Genomic DNA, 19,449 nt, shown 5'->3' on the forward strand with positions numbered 1-19,449 from the left:
GGTTGAAAGAGGTGACAGTAAGGGAGGCATTAAAAGAGAGGCTGAGTAGGGTCAAGGATGATGTGGTTGAGCTTGAAAGTGGTTGGATGTCAATGAAAGCTAGTCTGTTGGGAGCCATTGGTGAGGTATGTGGATGGACAAAAGGACCACCGAGGAATTCGGAAACATGGTGGTGGGATGATGAAGTTGGAAAGAGGATTGACGAGAAGAGGAAGAAGTTCAAGGAGTGGCAGAAGGCGAAGGGTACGGGAGCAGAAACAGCAGAGCATGAAAGTTATAAGGCAGCCAGGAAGGCTGCAAAGAAAGAGGTAGCAAAGGCACAGGAGGCATGTAGGAAAATGTTCGGAGAACGCTTGGATTCGGAAGAGGGTCAGAAATCAGTATTCAGGATTGCAAAGCAGATAGCGAAAGAGAGGTGTGATGTGATGGGGGTGAGTTGCTTGAAGGATGAAGTGGGACAAATTGTTGTCGACCCAGATGGAATTAAAAGAAGATGGAAAAGATAGATGGAAATGCTGTTGAATACAGAGAATGAATGGGATGGCAACATAGAGAGTAACCCAGTTTTAGGACCGGCAGAGAAAATAACTGAGAAGGAAGTTGAGGAAGCGATAAAAGCAATGAAGGGTAGAAAAGCGGGAGGGCCGACAGGAGTTGTGGGAGATATGTTGAAGGCAGCAGGAAGTTGGGGTGTGAAGAGAATGACAGAGATCTGTAATCTGGTGGTGAAAGAAGGCCGCATTCCAGTGGATTGGGAACTGAGTACCCTCGTCCCTCTATACAAGGGGAAAGGTGACCCTCTGGAGTGTGGCTCGTACCGAGCGATAAAGTTATTGGAGCATGGAATGAAGGTATTGGAAAGGGTGTTGGAGAGGAGGATAAGGAAGAAAGTGAAGATCGACGAAATGCAGTTTGGATTTATGCCAGGAAGAGGAACGACAGACGCGCTTTGCATTGTGAGGCAGTTGCAGGAGAAGTACATGGAGAAGAGGAAGAAGTTGTTTCTTGGGTTTGTTGATCTGGAGAAAGCATTCGATAGGGTTCCACGCAAAGTATTGACATGGGCATTGAGGAAGTTAGGAGTGGAGGAATGGTTGATCAGAGTAGTGACGGCAATGTACAAAAGAGCGCGCACAGCTGTAAGGACGATGGACGGGAACAGTGGTGAGTTTGAGGTGAAGGTGGGAGTGCATCAGGGGTCGGTACTAAGTCCACTACTATTTGTAGCTGTGATGGAGGTGCTGGCTCAGAACGTAAAGGAGGGTTTACCGTGGGAGTTGTTGTATGCAGATGATCTGGTGTTGATTGCGGAAAGTATGGATGGACTGAAGGAAAAGATGAACAAGTGGAAGGAATGTATGGAGACAAAAGGTCTGAAGGTGAATATTGGTAAGACGAAGGTGATGGCAAGTGGTAAAGCATGTGGTGAGGTGGAAAGACCTGGGAAGTGGCCCTGTGCTGTGTGCAGGAAGGGTGTCGGAGTGAACTCCATTCAATGTACAATGTGCGCTGAGTGGGTTCATCAAAAATGTAGTGGTCTGAGAGGGTCATTAACCAGTGTGGCAGCTACATTCAAATGTAAGGTGTGCACAGTGGGAGCTGCAGATGGAGGAAATGTTGAGTTGGATCTTGGAGATGGCGTGAAGCTGGAAGGTGTGAAAACATTTTGCTACCTCGGAGACATGCTGAATGGAGAAGGTGGATCAGACTCGGCAACGGTTGCTAGAGTGAGATGTGCATGGAAGACGTTTCGGGAACTGAGTGGCGTGCTGATGATGAGGGGAGTGTCGTTGAAGCTGAAGGGAAAGGTGTATACTGCATGTGTGAGAAGTGTTATGATTTATGGGAGCGAGACATGGGTAATGAACGTAGAGCAGCAACGAAGGTTGGAAAGGGTGGAAATGCGAATGGTTCGACGGATGTGCGGAATATCGTTGAGAGAGAGGAAGACAAATGATGAATTGCGAAAGATGATGGGAATAGAGCCTGTGATTGATGCTGTGAAGAGGAACAGGTTGAGATGGTTAGGTCATGTGTTGAGGAAGGATGAAAGTGACTGGTTGAGAAGAGTGATGGAAATGAATGTAGAAGGAAGTAGAGGACGGGGAAGACCGAGAAAGACTTGGCTGAAGATGGTGGAAGAAGAAATGCGGGCAAGGAGGTTAACAAGGAGAGATGCAGAAAATAGGGCAAAATGGAGAAGATTGTCATGGGGACCGCAAGGCTAACCCCCACTCTAGTAGGGAAAATGGCCTTTAAAATGCATGTTGTTGTTGTTGTATGTTAAAGCTGCATACGGAGAAACGATCCCATATAAAGGGAGGGGCGCTTTGCTCCTCCCTTTGAAATATATATTTTTCTTAATGGGTGTTTGTAGGGGAATGTTTTAGGTACAGTCATGTGAAAAAGTAAGTACACCCCATGTAAAGTTTTGACTTTTTCAACATATTTCAACATACAGCTATTTGATCTTCATTTCAACAATATTGATAGATAAAGGTAATATAATATAACAAATATCATGAAACATTTACATATGGTAGTCCATTGTATAATTTAAATAAACTTAAATGAAAATTTCGCATGTGGAAAAAGTACACCCTTGGCTCCAATAGGTGGTTTTGCCCCCTTTGGCAGAAACAACCTCAAGCAGGCGTTTCTTATAACTAACTGTCTACCAGTCTCTGACATCGACTGGGAGAAATTTTTGCCCACTCCTCCATGCAGAATTCTTTCAGCTGTGCGATGTTTGAGGGGTTTCTTACATGCACAGCTCGTTTCAAATCCCCCCCCACAACATCTCGATGGGATTTAGATCCGGGCTTTGACTTGGCCATTCCGGAACCCTCCATTTCTTTCTTTTCAGCCATTCCTTGGTGGATTTACTGCTATGTTTAGGGTCATTGTCATGGTGCAAGGTCCACCTTCGGTTGAGCTTAAACTTTCTGACAGATGGCCTCACATTATCCTCAAGCACCCTCTGGTACAATGAAGAATTCACCGTGGATTCTATGATGGTGAGCTGCCCAGGCCCTGATGCAGCAAAGCTGCCCCAAACCATAATATTTCCACCACCATGCTTTACAGTTGGTATCAGGTTCTTGTGATCAAATGCTGTCTTTGGTTTTTGCCAAACATGTCTTCTGGTAGTGTGGCCAAATAGCTTTACCTTTGACTCATCTGTCCAGAGCACATTGTTCCAGAAGTGCTGGTCTTTGCCTCGGTGTTCATTGGCAAACTTTAGTCTTGCCCTGATGTTCTTTCTGGACAGCAAAGGTTTCCTCCTGGCACACCTCCCATGTAGATCAAATTTGTGCAGCCTCTTTCTAATGGTAGACTCGTGCACTTTGACATCAACAGTGGCAAGAGCTACCTGTAGGTCCCGTGATGACATTATGGGGTTCTTAGAGACTTCTTTCAGCATCTTGCGGTCTGCTCTCGGGCTGAACTTGCTGAGGCGGCCTGGCCTGAACAAGTTGGCAGTTGTTTGGAATCTTCTCCACATGTAGATGATCTTCCGGACAGTCGAATGATTGGTTTCAAATTGTTGGAAGATCTTTTTAAATCCTTTCCCAGACTCGTAGGCATCTATAACCTTCTTTCTGAAGGCCTCAGAGAGCTCTTTTGATCTAGGCATGGTGACGCCGCACACTTCAACAACAAAGAGCAAACCCAACTAAATGTCTGAGGTTTAAATGAGACAGGTTTCTCCAAGATCCTCTCTAACGATGTTCTAATCATTTGCACCTGAGCTGGTGCACCTGATTCTAATTTTAAGTCTTTTGAAGTAGTGATAAATGTCAGGGTGTACTTACTTTTTCCACATGCGAAATTTGCCTTTATGTTTCTTTAAATTATACAATGGACTACAAAATGTAAATGTTTCATGATATTTGTTATATTATATCACCTTTATCTATCAATATTGTTGAAATGAAGATCAAATAGCTGTATGTTGAAATATGTTGAAAAAGTCAAAACATTACATGGGGTGTGCTTACTTTTTCACGTGACTGTACGTACAACAAAAAATAAATAAAGAAAAAAACCAAATTGATTTCCTCAAAATGCCAACAGGATTAGAACATTACTGGGCAATGCTGGGTACTCCTGCTCATACAGGAATAAATGAATAACAGCCCAATTTCCCTGAGCCATGGCATGTTTGTTCCGCCGAAAATATGGAAACCCCCGTAGCTATCGGTTGATTTTTTAAAATGTTTTTTGAAGGGGGCCTGTATAAAAGGGGCCCGACAATTGGTATTGCCGCGGGGCCCATTCTGGCTCTCGGCGGCCCTGGTTCTAGCACTCAAACCTGTATAGTTCCCCAGCGCTCGCAAAGTGAAAAGCAGGGTTAAGCATTCGGATGCGTATGTGTGGCGCGTGCATGGCATTTTTATTGCGTGTGTGCGTGTCTGCATTTTTAAAATCTATTTTCTCGGCAACCGTTCGTCCGATTGACACAAAATTTTACGATAAGAACACCTCCACCGGTGGAATTTTTTATTCATTATTTTGACATCATATGTCACGTGGTACGGACGCAATCTTGGGGGGAAAAAAATCGAAAAACGTTGATCCTCTATCTCCAAAACTACTCCATGAAAATTTTTTGAAACGTGGCTCATTGTAAAGAACTTCGTATGGGGAATAAGTGTCGTTAACGATGACGTCATTGGTGCCTTAATTATGACGTCATAATTCGACAGGGACAATGCTTAGTCTGATCAGTTTGAAATTTATTGAGCGTGATCGACAACAATTACATTCGAGAACATAAATTTATGACGTCATCGCTCACGTGATCTGGCAGCCATATTGAATCAAAGAAAAAAAAAAAACCTTCACAAACAGGAGAGTTGGATCGCACCAAGTTGACTGCGCAGGGTAAGTATTCTATGAATACCATCTCGTTAAAATAATGTATTTTAAAGAAAGGGGCTTTTTATCCAATAATGATTTTTCCATCCTTTCAGGTCATAAGTTCATTTGAATCTTGGAATTTGCCCTGTCCATCAGCCTATTGCACCTTGAAGTCAATGGATGCTAATAATACTCTTCAGAGTCATCCACACATTGGGACAAGGTCGTATAATCTCTGTAATGAATGCAAATCCCAGCACGATATTTTGCATACGATGTTGAAGGTATACTCTATCAGAATGCATGTATTGCATACGATGTTGAAGGTATACTCTATCAGAATGCATGTATTTTTGTTCACATGCTCCATGTCAGGGCAATAGTCAACTGAAGTCGTGGAAATAAATTTAGAATTTAGAAATTTAGAAAGAAAAAAAATTCTGTTTTTGATCTATCACATCAAGCATGGGAAGGTTGTATGTAGGGCTTGAAAAGAGCTTTGGAATGACATATGTAGATTCTCTCCATTGTAAAAGGAGGAAGGTGTGGCTAATTTCACAGAGTTATGGCTGATTTCAGTCGATGATTACAATCTATGATTGAGGGAACAACTCAATTTCAATTGAAGTCTATATTTTGAACACGATTCGGAACATGAATTGGAACACGGACCTGTAGTTTAGCAGTACTTTGGCGCTAAATTTGGCAAATTGTACGGAATCTCGTCTCAAGCGCAAATTTGTAGAGAGGAAGTAGCAAGATAATCCCTACATTAATTCATAGACCGCTGCTTGTGTGTGTGTGTGTGTGTGTGTGTGTGTGTGTGTGTGTGTGTGTGTGTGTGTGTGTGTGTGTGTGTGTGTGTGTGTGTGTTTCGCGAGCTACTCCTCCTACAGTTCTGGGCCGATAACATCCAGACATGCTGCATAGGATAAGCATGACCCAAATTATTGCAGAGGGTTGTTTCTATCTTTGCCAGTCGTCTTGGGGGAGGGGGTAGGGGGTTGGGAAGGGAGGTAGGCGACGAAGATTCTCTATTCTAATGTGTATCTGCTCTATGCTGCCTCCAGGTGTGAGAAGGTATTACATGTCCCCAACCTTTTCCAGTGCAGTATTCCTGTCCCCACTTTTCCGGTGCAGTGAGGTGTTTCGAATTAGGCGGTGAGAGGTATTTTGGATTACACCTTACAATAAGGATAAAAATAGGGGCAATTCCCCTGGGTGCTCTCACCTGGTGGAATAAAGCAGTATGCTACAACAACTATTTAAGTTATCTTAAACAGTATCATAGCATTTTAAATCAATCTCAACGATTGCTTGGAGAACGACCCCCCCTTCCCCCCCCCCCCCCCCCGTAGGCTCTTAGATCCCAATTTTTCTGTTGCTGTGAACAAACGTTGGTACATCACGGGTGATGAAGGTTGTTGTCAGGTTTCATAGGCATTGTGTGTGTAGTTTCAGAGAAGAAAGGAAATACCTATTTTGGGGGGGTCAAACCCATACCCATTTTGACCCTTGGTGGACCCACGGTGGACCTCCTTAGACCCAGATGGTTTTTTTTCATGCCAGGTGCAGTTTCGGAGGACAATTTGCAAGTGTTGATGGACTGACAATACACCATCTCATAAGCTCCCCATTACGACGTTTGAGGTGAGCTAATAATGCAATCCCCCTGGTCGATCCTTTAGGGAGCGGGTCCTTCTCATTGTTTTACTCTGTCTGCCTGCCTGGCAGTCAAACAAAATTGAAAATCATTCCAAATAGGAAACTTACTGTTTTTGGGAACATCATAAAGGACATATACAACAGGCATGAAGGACTACCATACTTTTTGGCATACAAGTCGATGTGGAGTACAAGTCGAATTAGCTAATATTCCTATTTTTCTTACCTTCATTCATAAATAAGTAGATTATGAATACAATTCGAGGCCCTGACTTCTGGGAAAAAGTATCGACTGATAAGCTGAAAAAAACAGTAATTTAACGTGTTAAACAAGGTGGTGTAAAAGACTGCATCAAGGGCAGTAAACATCTGAAAAAAGGTTATTTTTTTTCTACAGCCTTTAGAATCTTTATTTTATTTCACTTGCATTATATACAGTACTTGAACACTGTCGAAAACAAATCACCTAATTAGCATTTCCAAAAACCTCTAGTTTAGCAGTATTGATCCGTCTTCATCAATGATCTCTCCGACTCTGGAAAACCCTCTCTATCTCTTTGCTGATGACTCCAGTCTCTGCCGCTCCATACCTCATCCCTCAGATTGGCAGTCTGCAGACCTTGACAAAATCACAGACTGGTCAAACAAGTGGAACATGTCTTTCAATCCTGACAAATCTCACACTCTTACGATGTCTCTCCGAAAAAACCGACTGGACAACCCTCCCATCTACTTTCTGAACAATCCTCTCCAAGAAGTTCTGTCACTCAAGCTTTTGGGACTCACAATCTGCCCTGATCTTTCCTGGGAAAACCACATTTCCAAGCTAGCTTCCAAAGCCTGTCGCCGACTGGGCATCCTCTGTCGTGCAAAGTCCTTCCTTGGCTCACCTGAGCTCCTCACCACATACAAAGCTTTCATCCGCAGCTCAATGGAATACTGTTCCCCCCCTCTGGGCCGGTGCTCCTGCCTCACACCTAGCTCGGCTTCACGCTGCTGAAACCAAAGCTTTCAGAATCATTGGAATCTCCCACGATGAAGCTAACACTGAGGGCCTTTCACTCACCACAGGCAGGTTGGTGGACTGTCTTCTACCGACTCTTCTCCGGCTTAGCTCCCCCAGCTCTGTCTGTGATCTGTCCCCCATATATTCCTACAGGTCGCACAAGATCTGCCAGCAACCCTCTTCTGGTGAAACTGCCAATATCAAGACTCTCTGCTCACCTTCACTCTTTCATTCCTCTTTTCTCACGCCTCAAGAACAAACTCCCTCACTCTCTTCAATCCCACGTCATAGGTCCCGGGTCCCGTCGCCTAGTCAAAGACAAGGGGACTAATCCCCCCCCTTGGTAAGGGGAAAAGGCCGGCGCAGAGATCCGCAGAGATCCTCCAGGTCTTTAAAACAGCTGTTCACCACCATCCCTTATCTCCCCCCATCCAAAACATTGATCTTTTCTACCCCTGCTAATTCACCCCAGATACACTTTTTTGAAATACCGACTTCTTTCCTTGTGAGTCCGAGCAGTGTCCATGTGTTTTATACCTCTCTCACCCCCCACCCCCCTTTCCCGTGCCTCCTCGCCCCAAGCCCTGTCCCTCCCACAGATCTCCTGATGTCCCTGCTCTCTACTGTTGTACTTGTGTGCTTCCCTCTCCCTCTCTCTCTCTCCATCTTGTCGCCCGCTCCCTTTATGATTTTTTTTTTTATGTGTCCGTTTGTTTTTTTTGTGATGAATGTTAGCTCTTACACGAGCCTCGATCTTTTATGCAAAAAAAAAAATTTGGGCAAAATAGTATGCCATTAAGACCAATCAAATTTGCCTCTCACACTCTCAGCGTTGGGGAATAGAGACAGTCAAACAAAATCACAGCTCATTGGAGATACAGATACTGCTTGGAAATGCAAAGCAAGATTCCTATGATCTTTTACTCAAGACTGTGCAGAGTAAAGTGGTCTATGAACTCTCGACTTTCACATGGAATGGCCCCTTTATCAAACACATCATACCTGTTGATTCTCCTCCATAATTCTGTAACTGTTATTTCTCCTCGTAACTGTCAATCTAACAGGAAAATAAAAAATACTGTTACGGATCGCGGATTAGATGTTATTTACCGAGCGGTGGTATTGCCGCGACCTAACAGTTCCCCCGATTCTTCCCCAACTCACCCGATTCCACCCGAACGTTGGCCAAATCGCGCTACGCTAAATCAATGATTGGAAAGGACACAACGACTGGGATAAATGAAACGACGCCAGGGGTACAGTTCTCAAGACCTCCGGAGGAGGGTATAATTAGTGGTGGAGAAAAGGGGTAGATTACAAGGTAGAGTGAGGTAAAAGACACAGAAGAGATAGGCACTTAGATACAATCTTATTTTATCCCAGACAGACCACAGACAAACGGGACAAGGCTGACTTACACAGGGATTGATGGCAGGAAGGGACAGGTAGTTCGATGGCACAAGGTGCACCTTCGCTCGGGGACAGGATCAAGCACGGTCCAAGAGATGCAGGGAGGCCTCACAGCGCTCGGAAGGGACGTCTCTCTTGCTTCAAGCTCAGCGCGCATCTGACGTCACCCTCCCTCTTCCTGCGCATGCTCAGCGGGGAGTGACACGCCCTCGGCTGGTTGGCTCCGCCCCAGATGGGACCGGTCCGCTGCTCCCATTGGGTGCGGGGGCTACCGGGCTCCGCCCTTGACGAGGAGCTGACAGGGAGCCCCTATGTGGTAACCCCGTCGAGCACATGTTCGATGGCGGCTCGCTGGGAAGGCCTCATGCCCTCCCAACACCCCCTACCAACCAAGCCGGAGTGAGGACGCGCACTCCCTGTGCACGCCGCCGCCGTGCTGTTGTTGTTGTTGTTGTTGCTGAACCGTGAGGAAGAGCTGCGGGGAGGTATTGGGAGGTCCTAAACTTCCTAACGGTGCCATACAATCACATTCTGGTGCAACGAAGGGTCAGAATTAATGGAAACCAGTCCTTAACTGACATAGACTAAGAATAACTAGCAAGATGTCCTATAGTTGTCTACGTGAGATGCGGTGGACCTGGGCACGACATTTAATGGGGGAAATAGGGGGAGGTCGGGTCTACGGAGTGTTGTTTACAGAAAATGGGACTAGGGAATGGGGGATTGGGGATAGTTGGGAAGTATTGAGGAAATAGGGGAATATTTACAAGCGGATATGGATGGATGCAAATCCCATATCCGCAACATTGCACCCTTCTCTACCTCGGGGCGTCCCGACCCGATAAATTTTTACCTACTTTAGTGTGGCACTCAGATGTAGTTCCCTCTACTATTAACTCAACCCTGAGTGCGACAGTTTTACAGATGTTCACAAATGAGTAAATATGTCCCCCTGCGACGTTGCACCCTTCTCCTAACAGAAACACACCCACAGGATAACCGAATCGCGGAAAGCATCCTCAAACTAAACATACAGCCGGTAGGGAGCATCATTTACACAAGACTACACTGATATTTACACTACGATCCAGGACCTGTTCTTTGAGGAACACATGCAGATGTTATGCATAGAGAGAGCACGCATGCCAGCATCGATACACCAACCCACGAGTGCCCTGTGGCCCTACGGCCTTTAATAATGTGCAGAGCACCCCGTCCAAGCACCAAAAGCACCACCCCATTATGCACAGTCAGCACCATCCGGTGCACCAATAAAGTGTGCAATAAAAATGCACAATTAAGTGTCCATGGTCACCGGTGGTGTCGCAGCCGGCCGATGTTCTGCCGCTGGTCTTGCCTTCTTGGAGTGCACTTGGCCTTCTGGCTTCTTTAGAAATAAAGAAAGGCGCCAACCGCGTCCATTTCTAAATTGTGGCCGTCAGGGGGGCCAACTAAAAGTGGTTCACCTGTATGGCATAGGTGCCACGTTGACCCAGGTCCATCCACGGGTGGTGCTTGACCGCAAAAGAACTGCGGTCCATTGTGGGCGGCCACAAAAATTGCGGTCCATATGGTGTATCGATCCAGGCAGCAAGCAGCGGCAGTACAGGCCCACAACTGCGGAGCCAGCACCTCTCTCTCCTCTCTCTCTGCCCCAAAGCCAGATCCTCGGAGGTGGGAGACAAAAGAAGACAAGTGAGTAAGGTGGTAAGGGCGCAAAAGTGCACGCAATTCAAGGTAATGCACACTGGGGGCACATGGGAACCAGGTGAGACAGGTACGTTCCTACCGTACGCCCCCCCCCCCCCCACCAGGTAACCTACATTGCCCCTCCCTTACCCCTTACTGTATCCACAACACACAACACTACCCATAAACATCTACTTTACACATCAACAAACGTCCCTACTGTCTTCCCCGTTCCTCCCATAAACCAAATTCGTCTTCTCTCCCTCCTAACCAATCAAATTTGCCATTTCCAACTCTCATCAAAATTTGCCATCACCAATTCATCATCAGTCCCTCCTAAGGAGTGAGAGATGGAATCACCCCAATGTCTCATCCACGTCGTGATGCGTCTCACAAATCCACACAGCAATTCTCCTTTCCTGCAACACAGAACAAAGGAACACAGGTGTGGAGTCATCATCATCACCTCAGGTAAGTGGCTGCGTATGGTGCGACAGGTTCATCAATCCTAACTATTTCCTAAATGACTTTAACAACTTTACATTACCCGGGGTCTTTCCCTGCCAATCCATTGGCCAACTTACACTATGGGTTCTAAAAACCAATTCCCATTGACCAAACTGTGGTGCTTCTCAAGTTGGGGTCTCACTCCCCCGATTCATCACTCGGTGCCCCCGCACAATTTCGGTGGCTGGGTCGTGTGACGCTCCCAGCTGGTCCGCCCACCTGCACACCTCCACCACTGTTGTTGCCTACCGAGCTCACCTGCTCCTCACCCTAACCTAACTAACTGGGGAAGGCCCTCTCGCACTCTCACCCCCTCAGTGCCCTCTCTGGCACGGGCTGCCCGATCCACACCCGGGATCCTCAGGCACCCACTGACACTAACGGCTCCCAGAGCCCACCTGCGGCCTCACCTGGCCGACATCTAACAGTGGCGGAGTGCCCAACCATTCACACTCATACTAACAGGCCACACGACCAGCCAATTTCACCACACCAATGCACCCATCCACAATACCATTCTGCAACCGCACCACAAATGCCAATATCCAACCACAATTTACCTATACCTTCTAACTATTCTTTAAACTACCCTCCCCGGGTACTCGTGAAAAGGGGTCCACTCTTCCCCCATCCACACCTTCGCACCATGCACACCACTCCGTACCACTTACTCCAACTCTCTCCACACCACTCATTCCAATACTCCATGTATTCCACACACCTGTACTTGCACACCTGTGCTCTCATACTTGGTGCCGCCTGCACCCTTCTCTCCCCCAAGCGCATTTGCGCCGATCCACAACACTCACTACTCATACACTGCTCCACACACCTGTCCAGTTCTCACACAGCATCATCTCATCTAACTACTCCCTTCTGAAACTTGCGCTTCCCAGTCGTCCCTTTAAACTATTGCGCTCCCACGTCATTATCAAACACTAAGCTACTACGTCCCCACTACAGGTATCAGTCACTATCTAAACCTTAACGTTACCTAATGTCATCTTCTAGAGCCCTACACACAATATCCTAATCCACCCGGGCTAGTTTTCACTGCCATACACCCCATAATCTATAGCGCATTTGCCCCCATCTCATGGGAAGGGTGGCAGGGATGCCACCCTTACCCACCGTCATACGGCGCGAGTGGGACCTTGTGGGACCACCTCCTATGTGAGTCGCTGCCCGCCTGCCGGACCCCGTGCGTCGCCCCTTGCGGGGTCAGCGCGGGGCCGAACCGGCCGGGTCCCCACAGTACATTACCCCCAAGGGGCTCTCGTGCCTCCCCTGTCGCTCTAAAAACTACCCCTGTTGGTGTCGATGCATGGGTCACACTTCCGCAACCCGCTACCCATTCCATACCACCACAACCTTGCTCACTCACACCTCGCACCTCTCCCATCACCGGACCCTCTCGCTCGCACCCTCGCTCCATACCCTCTGGACCAGCCATACACCTCACTCTTGGCCTCTCACGAACATCCGGGTCTATCTCGACCCCCAAGCTTATTAAATCACCTGGCGCATCATACGCACGACCATATTGGTCACCACTTACACCGGGTCCTCTTTCTCTTCGCTTCTCCTCCATCACCTGCGAATCCCTCATCCGGTTAATGAGCACATCATCACGATCCAAACACAGACTTTGGACCAATTCTTTTACTTCCTCCTTTATCTCTTTCTTATCCTCTCTCCGTCGCTTCTTAATTTCGCTCACCCCTTCTTCCACTTCTTCTAATTTCTGCTTCACCTCCTTCATCTCCTCGTGCGCCCCCTTAAGTTCTTCCTCTAACTCCACCTTATTTTTTTCTATGTGCTCCCGCAACTCCCGCTCTTTAACCTCCATCACCTCTACCACCTTGTTCATTTTCCTCGTCAGGTCCTCATGTACTGTCTGACACTCTTTTTTAATTACCCCTACGTCCTTTTTCATCTCCTTCTGTGTCGATTTTAAACCCTCTATTACCGCTGTGTTCTTCTTTACCTGGTCCCCCAACTCCTTTTGTCCCACTGTCAGTTGTTCTACTCCCAGCGTCAACTCCTCTATACCACCTTGCAATTTTACAGTCCCCTTTCTCACCTCCTTCTCCATGCGCTCCTTACAGTGCCTCACCTCCTCGCGCACTCCTCCGACCTCCTCACTCACTCCTCTTCTGATCTCTTCTCCCATCACTTGCATCTCCTGCCCAGATGCCACCCTCATCTGCTCCATTTCCTCCCTGTGAGCATCCAATTTAGTTTCTACCCCCATTCTGACCCCCTCTATCTGCTGCCCCATTTTTTAAACTTCTTTCCGCTTGGTCCCTCATGTCCCTCAATTTGCCTTCCATACTGTTTTCTAACCCCTCTAACCCCTTTTTCATCCCTTCCATTTGATTCTCTGGAGCGGCCATTCTGTTTTCTACCCCCGTTAACCCCTTTTTCACCTCTTTTATCCCATTGTCTAACCCCTCAAATTTCTTGTCTAATCCCTCACCGGTACCCCTCGCTTCGTCCCTCATTACCCCCATTTGGCCCTCCAATCGCTCACCCTGAGCATCCATCCGGTTCCCCATTACCCCCATTTGGCCCTCCAATCGCTCACTCTGAGCATCCATCCGGTTCCCCATTTGTCCCATTCGCTCACCCTGAGCATCCATTTTTGCTTCTAGCCCCATATTTGCCATTAGTATGGTTGCATTAATCTGCGCCATGAGGTCCCGCACATCAATTCCCGCTATTTGCACAGCGGGCGCAGCTACCCCGCGCTCGTGCGAGCCGCCACTTTGTGCGTCTGATACCACGTGCGCGAGGACGCCATTTTGCGAACCTGCCGCCCTCACTGCTTCGCTCTCCTCTTGTCCCTCAATTTGGTCCTGGATCGACCCTGCCTCACTCTCCTCTACCGGAACCCAGCCGTCTTGATCTGCCATAGCGCGACTTTCAAAATTCGGGTTTTCCTTTAAAAACAAAACAATTTCCAACTGCTTGTAATTTTGAGTGCGTTAAGCGCGCTTCGGGCCTCGTATCTCACTCCTCGACACCAATTGTTACTGTAATAACACAATTGGTGTCCAAAATTTGGGCTAAATAAAGTTAGTCCCAGGTTCGAATCCCACTCCTGACACCAATTGTTACGGATCGCGGATTAGATGTTATTTACCGAGCGGTGGTATTGCCGCGACCTAACAGTTCCCCCGATTCTTCCCCAACTCACCCGATTCCACCCGAACGTTGGCCAAATCGCGCTACGCTAAATCAATGATTGGAAAGGACACAACGACTGGGATAAATGAAACGACGCCAGGGGTACAGTTCTCAAGACCTCCGGAGGAGGGTATAATTAGTGGTGGAGAAAAGGGGTAGATTACAAGGTAGAGTGAGGTAAAAGACACAGAAGAGATAGGCACTTAGATACAATCTTATTTTATCCCAGACAGACCACAGACAAACGGGACAAGGCTGACTTACACAGGGATTGATGGCAGGAAGGGACAGGTAGTTCGATGGCACAAGGTGCACCTTGGCTCGGGGACAGGATCAAGCACGGTCCAAGAGATGCAGGGAGGCCTCACAGCGCTCGGAAGGGACGTCTCTCTTGCTTCAAGCTCAGCGCGCATCTGACGTCACCCTCCCTCTTCCTGCGCATGCTCAGCGGGGAGTGACACGCCCTCGGCTGGTTGGCTCCGCCCCAGATGGGACCGGTCCGCCGCTCCCATTGGGTGCGGGGGTTACCGGGCTCCGCCCTTGACGAGGAGCTGACAGGGAGCCCCTATGTGGTAACCCCGTCGAGCACATGTTCGATGGCGGCTCGCTGGGAAGGCCTCATGCCCTCCCAACACCCCCTACCAACCAAGCCGGAGTGAGGACGCGCACTCCCTGTGCACGCCGCCGCCATGCTGTTGTTGTTGTTGTTGTTGCTGAACCGTGAGGAAGAGCTGCGGGGAGGTATTGGGAGGTCCTAAACTTCCTAACGGTGCCATACAATCACATTCTGGTGCAACGAAGGGTCAGAATTAATGGAAACCAGTCCTTAACTGACATAGACTAAGAATAACTAGCAAGATGTCCTATAGTTGTCTACGTGAGATGCGGTGGACCTGGGCACGACATTTAATGGGGGAAATAGGGGGAGGTCGGGTCTACGGAGTGTTGTTTACAGAAAATGGGACTAGGGAATGGGGGATTGGGGATAGTTGGGAAGTATTGAGGAAATAGGGGAATATTTACAAGCGGATATGGATGGATGCAAATCCCATATCCGCAACAATACTAACAAATAAGTATTATTACACAAAAAATAAAAACGCAAATTATTAGACAACACTTCATGACATGCACAATAAAAAAAAATTCTGGAAATTATAAATCATAGCTTCATATCATGCCAACTAAAAATAATCAAAATGGAGGAAAGATTTACATGGGATAAAGATGTGCATGAACCATAAATAATTATCTACCATAGAAAACCCTGGTGTTGGGCTAGCGGCTAGGGTGTCAGCTTAGGATCCTAGGATCCTGGGTTCGAAACCCGGTCGATCGCTGAATTAACGCCAGGGGGGATTGACTCAGCCTGTCATCCTTCCGAGGTCGGCTAATTGAGTACCAGTTCACTGGTAATTCCCTGCTTGTCGTTAAAGGCGGCAAAAAGGGTTGGCGTCAGGAAGGGCATCCGGCCGTAAAACATTGCTTCAAAAAGGGGACCGAAAAACAACAACTACCACGGTTCCCGAAAAAGGCCAACCCCCGCTTGCGGGGAAAAATGGCCTCTAAAGGTGGTTTACCATAGAAAACACAATGTCAGTGTGTGTTTGTGTGTTTGTACAGATATCTGTCCCCCTTCATAAGACTAGGTTGTAAAGGTCAATCTTTTAAGACAAATGTGTGTTCACTACGGTCTATTTTTGAGGATAAATACAAACTCAAAAACATTTTCCATAAGAGTAATTATGTCTCCTTTATTGGAATTATAGACGGTGGCTTGCAAACCGAGCCTCAAGGGCAGTGTACAGAAGTGCTTTTTTAAATAACAATACAAGGTGCAGGGAAGTGAAATTTGCTGCACTTGATGTGCAACCTGCGCAGAATAAACCGAGTGTTCATTTACGTCCGTAGGATGTTCAATAAATAAAGAAGATATTAGGACACTAAGCCGAGGCTTCAGACTTTGGCACGCTCACGAGGCTGCACCGTCGAATAAACTGTTCCAACCCATCATTTTGATGAGCTTTTACTAGTCAGTTCATAAACAGAAAGCAAGAGGAGAAGAAAGGACGGATTTAAAAGTATTTTTAAAAGGAGGATGAAAAAGGAAAATACAGCAGTAACACTTCAAGACCTTGAAAATATATGCAAGTTTGGAAGCAGGAAAAGAGTTCATTGAATATACTGTATAGAAAAATGAAGTCACTTTTTATCCCACTTCCCCTTCCATCACTATGCGAGCATGCAAAATACTAGCAAGTTGCAACAAGGAAGCACAACCAATGAGTAGTTGTAAAAATTACGAGACATTTTTGCATTTACTTCAAGTTATGTAAGTTATGTAATATGTAATGAGCAAAGAACCCATCCCTTTGGATGGATGGATTAATGTCCTCGCTTTTATGATTTACGAGCAGTAATCGAGTAGTTATCCCTGGTGTTGGGCTAGCGGCTAGGGTGCCGGCTTAGGATCCTAGGATCCTGGGTTTGAATCCCGGTCGATTGCTGAATTAACGCCAGGGGGGTTGACTCAGCCTGTCATCCTTCCGAGGTCGGCTAATTGAGTACCAGTTCACTGGTAATTCCCCGTTTGTCGTTAAAGGCGGCAAAAAGGGTTGGCGTCAGGAAGGGCATCCGGCCGTAAAACATTGCTTCAAAAAGGGGACCGAAAAACAACAACAACCACGGTTCCCGAAAAAGGCCAACCCCCGCTTTGCGGGGAAAAATGGCCTCTAAAGGTGGTTATTTACCCACCCTTCTGGAGGATGGGGTATGTGAATGGGGTTTTTGCTGAATAAAGTATATGAATGAATGAATGAATGATCGTTTTAAAGGCCATTTTTCCCCGCTAGAGCGGGGGTTAGCCTTGCGGGCCCCATGACAATCATGGTTCCCTGTTTGAGGCAATGTTTTTTTTTATGGCCGGATGCCCTTCCTGACGCCAACCCTTAGTCACCTCTTCGATGCGCAGGGATACGGTGCACCTATTCTAAATCGGGGTACACACCGGGACACAGCAAATATATGCTGTAAATTAATATCCCCTCCTTCTGGCAGGGGTCAATAAAGCACTTGCACTCTGTCACGTGTACGGCACATTACAAGTCATCTCCACAGCTGACTAACCCTAACATGTAATACCCCCCACAACCACCGGGTGGCGCTATACACTACACATCACAGCTGAGGACAAACAACCTATCTACCAGGCTTTTCAGTTTTATTATATAGACGACTTCTAATACCAGCTTCCACGAGATAGCGCTTTATGATACACATTTGCATGGAGAAAATTGGGATACTCACCCCACCCATCCTGAACCCCAGGAACTGAATTTTTTTTATCGCCTAAAGACTTCCAGAGCACATCCTACATACAACCACCAGTTTTCAACTCATTCTGTCCAGAGGTTTAGGATTGCACAGAAGTCAAACAATATCTGCAATATTCACCTTTCTCCAGGTCATGTGCCAGTTCCCTTTGCCACATTTTGAGAGCCTCAGTATGCAGACCTCGCAGGAAGAGCTGCTCCCCTGCAGAGGGAGAGTTAAAGCCACCCATGACCCAATGATAAATAAATTAAGGGTTCTCAATAAGGGTGACACGTGAAAATATTAAAACATAAATACTCTACAGAAATTCATTTATAAAACACGAGCAGGAGTACCCAGCATTGCCGGGCAGGGGATGGGGGAGGAGGCAGGAGAGGGAGGGGTGAGGAAGGGAGTGGGGGGAGTGGAAAGGGGTTCATCACCTTTTCGTTGAATATATGCTGCTGAATGTGCCGTTCATCACATTTCCGAGTTAAGTGTGATGCCGATTAGGAAGAAGAAGAAGAAGCCTTACTACTAAACTTCGTACACTTCCGGAATTGTTTGATTTATTTGTGTTCAAATGTCTGGTGATTGTTTTGTATCTATTTATGCGAATGTGTACTTGTATATAACTGTCATTAATTTTTAAAAAAGCGTAGGCACTATTGAACGATTTAATTTTTTTAACTCCAATTTTTTTTTATTTTTATTTTTTTGCCCAAAACACTCCCAGGCACTCACCGATGAACCTCTAAAAGTTTGACGAAGATCCGTTCAGCCATCTCTGAGAAAAATGGCGACACACAGACAGACAGACAGACATCCCTCTTACGTCATAGATATGCCATGTTGCAAACTAAAGAAAAGAAGGGATATTCTTGGGGAAAATGCCAGAGGCATAGAAAAGGCCCATATATATGGTATGTGCAGTGTGGCAAACTCGAGAAAAGAAGGGACATTCAATAGCTTGTGGAAAATGCAAAACCATAAAAAAAAGAAGGGACATAAAAATATTGTGTGCATACTTAAGAGCAACCAAGTAATGCTCTAGAAAAGGTCAAATCAAGGGGTGCCCTCCATATATAGGTTAAAACCCATAAGTAAGTAAAGTTTTTTGAACTGTATGAATCAAATTGGTGCCCTTTTATATTAACTTTTCTAGAGCATTACTTGGTTCCTCTTAAGAATGCACACAATATTTTTTGAATGTCCCTTCTTTGCAAGAGTTTGCCACATGTCACATACCATATAAAGGGGCCTTTTCTATGCCCCCTGGCATTTCCCCCAATATATTGAAGTGGCTTCACCGGTTTAAAGCATTTTATAATGTGCCCGTATTTCTATCTTTTGTCGTTCGAACTTTTGACCCCGCCCCAGGGTCTTGAAAGTTATTGAAAATATTGAAAGATATTGGATATTGAAAGTTCGAACTTTTGACTCCCTGGGGCAGGGCCAAAAAGTATACCGCTCTTGCACCTCCACATCATGTGGTGATCATGCCTACCAAGTTTGGTTATTTCTTGCACAACTGTTTAGGAAGAGAAAGAGTGACAGAAATACAGACTTTGACAGAGAGCCAGACAGAGCCGATTACAATATCCCCAGTTTTTTTTTTTTCAAAAAACGTACGGGGATAAAAAGCGATTTCACCTTTTAATGAGAAACAATTTATGGAACTGTCATCCAAGATAGTTAGGTGTTCTTGCTGCTTTTATCTTGTTTAAAAAAACTGAACTCAATTAAAAACAAATTGTTTAAAATCCGATCACTTAAAAACCCAACAACTGGGATTTGCTGCTTTGTTT

The 19,449-nt window shown here is 46.4% G+C and overlaps 1 protein-coding gene across 1 annotated transcript in view; it reads right to left on the reverse strand.

Moving 5' to 3' along the window:
• Window positions 1–19,449, reverse strand: part of CPLANE1 (ciliogenesis and planar polarity effector complex subunit 1) — a 218,550-nt gene that overhangs the window by 131,845 nt on the left and 67,256 nt on the right. The window contains exon 15 of the mRNA XM_078778809.1: window positions 17,783–17,863. Coding sequence (XP_078634935.1) covers window positions 17,783–17,863 — 81 coding nt within the window. The remainder of the gene's footprint in view (window positions 1–17,782; window positions 17,864–19,449) is intronic.

This window comes from Myxine glutinosa, chromosome 1, assembly GCF_964187855.1.
Source record: "Myxine glutinosa chromosome 1, kmMyxGlut1.1, whole genome shotgun sequence".
NCBI lineage: Eukaryota > Metazoa > Chordata > Myxini > Myxiniformes > Myxinidae > Myxine > Myxine glutinosa.